At 40.9% G+C, this 5,860-nt stretch overlaps 1 protein-coding gene across 1 annotated transcript; it reads right to left on the reverse strand.

Moving 5' to 3' along the window:
- Positions 1 to 1,825: 1,825 nt before the first annotated feature.
- Positions 1,826 to 4,388, reverse strand: LOC118882917 (small integral membrane protein 30-like). Its single transcript, XM_036829295.1, has 2 exons — positions 4,326 to 4,388; positions 1,826 to 2,101 (listed from the first exon to the last, which is right to left on the reverse strand). The coding sequence occupies exons 1-2, from the start codon at positions 4,386 to 4,388 to the stop codon at positions 1,895 to 1,897; spliced, it is 270 nt and encodes an 89-aa protein (XP_036685190.1). The 3' UTR covers positions 1,826 to 1,894.
- Positions 4,389 to 5,860: the final 1,472 nt, after the last annotated feature.

A 5,860-nucleotide genomic window follows, 5' to 3' on the forward strand; every position in this document is an offset into this window, starting at 1 on the left:
CCATCCCCAGAGCTCAGGGGCGTGGAAAGGTTCCACCCCTCTAGAAACATGGTTGATTCTCCTGGCAGCCAGCCCCATCCTTAGGTGTGGTCCAAGAGACCTCATTAACAGAAGACATCTTTATCACTTTCATCACTTAGGAATTTCCAAGGGCTTTAGACGCTCTGCCAGAAACATATGAAGACCAAATATATATTTCTTATTATAAGTCACAATATCACACCAATCTTTCAAGTTCCCTTCACAGCATAGCTTATCAAGAGTAGGCCTAATTTGCTACCCACTCATTCCCAGCCCAGTTTCTGTCCCCACCATTCCAGTGGTTCTTTCCAAGACCCCAGGTACTCCCAGCCTCCTAACTGTAAAATTCACTGAGCAGTTTTTAGTTGCTATTTTGCCTGCACTTTGTGTGGTATTTGACACGAGGAGCCACTCCTTTCTTCTTGAATCTCTGTTCTTCCTTGGTTTGCAAAGCACTCTACCTACCACCGTCTTTATGGGGTCCTTTTCCTATTCTCAGACGTCAGCAGTCCATACCTTTCCTTGTTTAGCCCTTCTAGCTTCTTGTTTTATTCGTTCCCTCTGATACACCTCATATAATCTGAAGCTTGCCACTTGGTATGCAAGACATCTGAACTTTAGTAAAATGAGGGTTGTCATGAAAAGTACAACATAGGCTTGCAAAGGGCTCAGCAAAGTGCCTGCCACAGAGTAGAGACTCCCTAAATGGTAGTACTTTGTATTATTATTGTTAATAATAAAATAATGTCTTTATCTCTGCCCTATAGGTTTACATCTCTCTTTATTATTATTATTTTTTTAACTTACCTAATGGGTTTATATTTGATATAGTACTTCTCACCATGGAGATGTTACCAGTTAATATAAAGATTTTTTTTTTTTTTATAAATTTATTTATTTTATTTATATATTTTTGGCTGTATTGGGTCTCCGTTGCTGCGCGCGGGCTTTTTCTAGTTGTGGTGAGAGGGGGCTACTCTTCGTTGCGGTGCGTGGGCTTCTCATTGCGGTGGCTTCTCTCGTTGTGGAGCACAGGCTCTAGGCACACGAGCTTCAGTAGTTGTGGCACGCAGGCTCAGTAGTTGTGGCTCGTGGGCTCTAGAGCGCAGTCTCAGGAGTTGTGGCACACGGGCTTAGTTGCTCCGCGGCATGTGGGATCTTCCCGGACCAGGGCTTGAACCCGTGTCCCCTGCGTTGGCAGGCGGATTCTTAACCACTGCGCCACCAGGGAAGCCCTAAAGATTTTTTTTGTTTTTGTTAAACATTAAATCTCTTCTCCATTTCAATGTCAATATAAAGTATTTTTTTTACATTAAATCTTTTCTCCATTTCAACGTTAGATACATCGAATACATTTTCTAAACGTTTTCCCCAACAAAGAGATAAGTTTTAATTTTTGACCAACTGTATTTAATATCTAGGTACAGTATTAACTTGGGAGATAACAAAACAAAACTCCATTAAAAATATGGAGAAAAGACTCCTCAGTGATGCAGGAGGCAGTGATTATAACTTAAACAGTGGCAATTTCCCAGGATTCTGGGCAAGAGTTTTCTTCTTCCTGTTGAGAATTCTGAAACTATGAAATACTACTTATGCAAAGTTCAGCCATCTCACTTCTTTGACCTTCTTTCTAACTAGCAAATGCAAATTACCGACGGCATTTTTCAGTGCGTTCTTTGCTGTGAAGAAAACGTTTTGTTTTCCATTTAACATAGTATATCAATTTGTTCCTATTTATAGGGAAATAACCAAGACTATGAACTACCCTATTTACTGTTTCTTGGGAACTTTCAGTCACCAAAACTCAGTTCTGAACCTCAATAGCACAAAGGTTTTCAGGGCAAGGTTTGATTCAGGAGGCCCTTCAAAGTCACATCTGTCCATTTCTCTTTCGTGCATACACCCCCAAACAAGCACAAATGCCTGTAATGCTGAGAACCACACTGAGCAAGAGAGCGATTGCATCTCCGGCTTCTACTGCTTCAACAACAGGCAGCACCAAAAGCAATGAAAAGAGAACTAGGAACAATTGTGTTGAAACTGAGATCTTGATGTTGAGATCTTGAGGTGACCGGTTCTTAAAGGCAGAAGGTTTCAAAGAAAGCGGTATTTGTTTAATTCTATCAGTTCAGGATGCTGAGGCTAAGAGCTTCCACGTGACAGCACCTTCAAGGAAGCAGCCATTACAGGAATGGCGAGCAGGGCTATTATTGTTTTTTAAACTTTTTATTATGGTGATTTTTGACCGGTCTCCAGAGTAGACAGAATTGCATAAAGGATCTCTGTGTACCATGCCTCAGCCCTAACAACCATTGCCCCATGGCCAGCCCTGCCCCATTCACCCATATTTTCTACAAAAGATACAAACTTTAAAAAATAACCATAATACTATTATCATACTTAAAAAAATATCCAACCTTCTGTGATCAATTTGTAGTGTATCTGATTCCTTTAATATATTGCCACCTGGATATTCTCCAGGTACTTCAAACTCAGCTTGTTCAAAGCTGAACTCACCACCTTCTCAGAAACCTGTTCCTCCCCCACCAACTCTGTGGGCCCTGTCTTGGTGACGGACACCACTGTTCATCACTCCCTCAGGTCAGGACTTTGGGAGTAGCCTTTTGGCTCCTCATTCTTCCTGACGCCCCATCTAGCCACTCACCTCCTAGATATCTCTAGTGTCTGTCCCCTACGTCTCCCCTGCCACTGTCTTACATTATCAGGCTCTTATTGGGTTCTTTGCCCCTGGGCACTAGCTTTTTAACTGGTCTCCTCATTGAGTTTTCACCCGCTAATCTTTTTTTTTTTTTTTAACATCTTTATTGGAGTATAATTGCTTTACAATGGTGTGTCAGTTTCTGCTTTATAACAAAGTGAATCAGTTATACATATACATATGTTCCCATATCTCTTCCTTCTTGCATCTCCCTCCCTCCCACCCTCCTTATCGCACCCCTCTAGGTGGTCACAAAGCACAGAGCTGATCTCCCTATGCTATCACCTGCTAATCTTTTAATGCTATTGCCATAATTTTTTTGTGGTAAAATCCACATAACATAAAATTTACCATTTTAACCCATACAGTTAAGTGGCATCAAGTATATTCACGTTATTATGAAATCACTACCACCATCCATCTCTAAAACTTTTTCATCTTCCCAAACTGAAACTCTGTACCCATTAAACAGTAATTCTCCATTACCCATCTCCCTGGCTCCTTCCTGGTAACCATCATTCTACTTTCTGTCTCTGTAAATTTGACTACTCTAGGTACTTCATACAGTATTTGTCCTTTTGTGGGTGGTTTATTTCACTTAGCACGATAAGGTTCCACGTTGTAACATGTAACAGAATTTTCTTCCTTTTTAAGGCTGAATAACGTTCCGTTGTATATATGTACACCACATTTTGATTATTTATTCATTCGTCACTTGGGTTGCTTTTACCTTTCAGCTATTATGAATAATGTTGCTATAAACATGAGTAGACAAATATCTGAGACCCTGCTTTTAATTTAATAATTAAATAATTTTAATTTTAATACATACCCAGAAGTGGAATTGCTGGACCATATGGTAATTCTATTTTTACTTTTTTGAGGAACTGCCCTACTGTCTTCCATGGCAGCTGCACCATTTTACACTCCCACCAGCAATACACAAGTGTTCCAATTTTTCCACGTTCTCACCAACACTTATTATTTTCTATTTTTTTGATTATAGCCATCCTACTGGCTATGAGGTGATACCTTATTGTGGTTTTGGTTTGAATTTCCCTAATGATTAGTGATGTTGACCATCTTTTCATGTGCCTATTGGCCATTTGTATATCTTCTTTGGAGAGAGATTGATTCAAGTCCTTTGCCCATTTTTGAATCAGATTGTTTTTTGTTGTCCCATTGCATGAGTTGCCCTTTTTCTCTGTTAAGAGTGTACTTTGATGCACAGAAGTTTTCAATTTTGATGTAGTCCACTTTATCTGTTTTTGCTTTTGTTGCCTGTGCTTTTGGTATCATATCCTCCAATAACCTTTTAAATACATACATTTATATCCTTCCACTGTCCGTTTATAATCCTGCTATGGTTCCCTCTTTTAAACTCCTTAATGATCTAGTCTCTGTCCTTCTTCAGTCTCACCTCTTGGCGATAGCTCCACCCAAATATACTTATCAAGTCACTTATGAATTACTGCATAGCTCTGAGCATTCACCATTCTTTACACTGGCTGGTTCCACTTTCTCTCTCTCTTCGTTTTTCACTAAACTACCTTTCATTCACCTTTTAAGACTTCTTCAATACCTCCTCCTCTAAGAAGACTTCTTTGAATTTTCCCAGAGTTAGGTGCCTTCCTTGTCTTTCCATTGTTGACTTTTACTGTAACACTTATCAGAATGTGTTTTAAATGTCGGCTCACCTGTGTCCTGTCCCTCCAGGTAGACTGTAAATTCCTTAAGGGCAGGGCCCTATCCCTGTCTTGTCATCTGCATGCTGCTCAAACTTAGTTGAACAATTGAACTGGAATCTCTGCCACTGTTCAGTTGTTTTGACCTTGAGAAAACTAGTTAAACTCCCCGGGTCTCAATTTTCTCATAAAATCGTTAGGATTTATTGAGATTATATTTGGAAGGTGCTTGGTGCTTACTCTGGCCCAGAGTAAAAGCTCAACAAAAAAATGAGCTGTTATTATCATCAACTTGTTGAATTGATATCTCAAGCTCTAGTCAGTTGTATGACTTCGGACAAAATTCTTAAACTCTCAGGGCCTCAGTTTTTTCTTCTGTAAAGTGAAGTGTTTGACCTGGATCCTCTATAGCAGTGGTTCTCAAACTAGGCTGCACATTGCAATCATCTGGGGAGCTTTAAAAATACTGATGTCTAGGTCCCTCTCCCAAATATTCTGATTTAATTGGTGTGAGGTACAGCCGGGCAAGGGTATTTTTAAAAAGCTCCCCTGGTGATTCTAATGTTTAGCCAGAATTAAGAACCACTGATCTAAAGTTTCTTCCAGATATAACACGTTGATATAACAAGTTGAGCTGCCAGGATTCTTTGGAGGTGGGGGTGGGGGGTGGATGGAATGTCTATCAGCGTTTTTCTGCTATCACTCTTTGTTAGTTTAGCAGGAAGCATTATTGAACAGGCTCACTAAGCTGGAATTCCAAGAGTATTTGTGGATTCCTGAGTGTTTATACTTAGCAGCTCCCTCCATCCTGGAGTGACCTGGGGGACCAGAACTCTGAGAAAGGAAAAAATTGGCTTCTCCTTACCCCACTGCTCTAAACCAAGGCCCTGGAGTCTACCTTGGAGTGTTGTACTGTGGAGTCCTAGTCAGGCTGCAGGAGAGGGTGGAGGGAAAGGTCCTTGGTATAAACTTAGTGGGGAAACTTGGGGCCCTGACTAGAAGGGGATGGAGGCTGAGAGTCACAAATATGCATTCCTTTAGGGTGCTTTAACACCATATTCACAGCCATTACTTATATGATTCCCAGAACAACCTTGAGAAATACAAAGCAGGCATTACTGCCCCCATTTTGTAGAAGAGAAAAACAAGTCTCTGAATGGTTGAGGACTTCACAAAAAATTACACGGTTGGGTTAGCAGCAGGACCAGCATGACAGCCCCTGTGTCCTGACTCCCCAAGCTGGTAGTGGAGTTAATGATCAGCTATGCCTACGTGATGAAACCTCCATAAAAATCCCAAAGGTATGGAGCTCAGGGAGTTTCCAGGTTGGTGAACACATGCACGTACTAGGAGGGTGACACACCCTGCATTCACTGGGACAGAAGCTTCTGTGCTCGGACCCTCCCAGACCTCACCTTATATATCTCTTCAT

This window comes from Balaenoptera musculus, chromosome 16 (assembly GCF_009873245.2).
Source record: "Balaenoptera musculus isolate JJ_BM4_2016_0621 chromosome 16, mBalMus1.pri.v3, whole genome shotgun sequence".
Classification (NCBI taxonomy): Eukaryota; Metazoa; Chordata; class Mammalia; order Artiodactyla; family Balaenopteridae; genus Balaenoptera; species Balaenoptera musculus.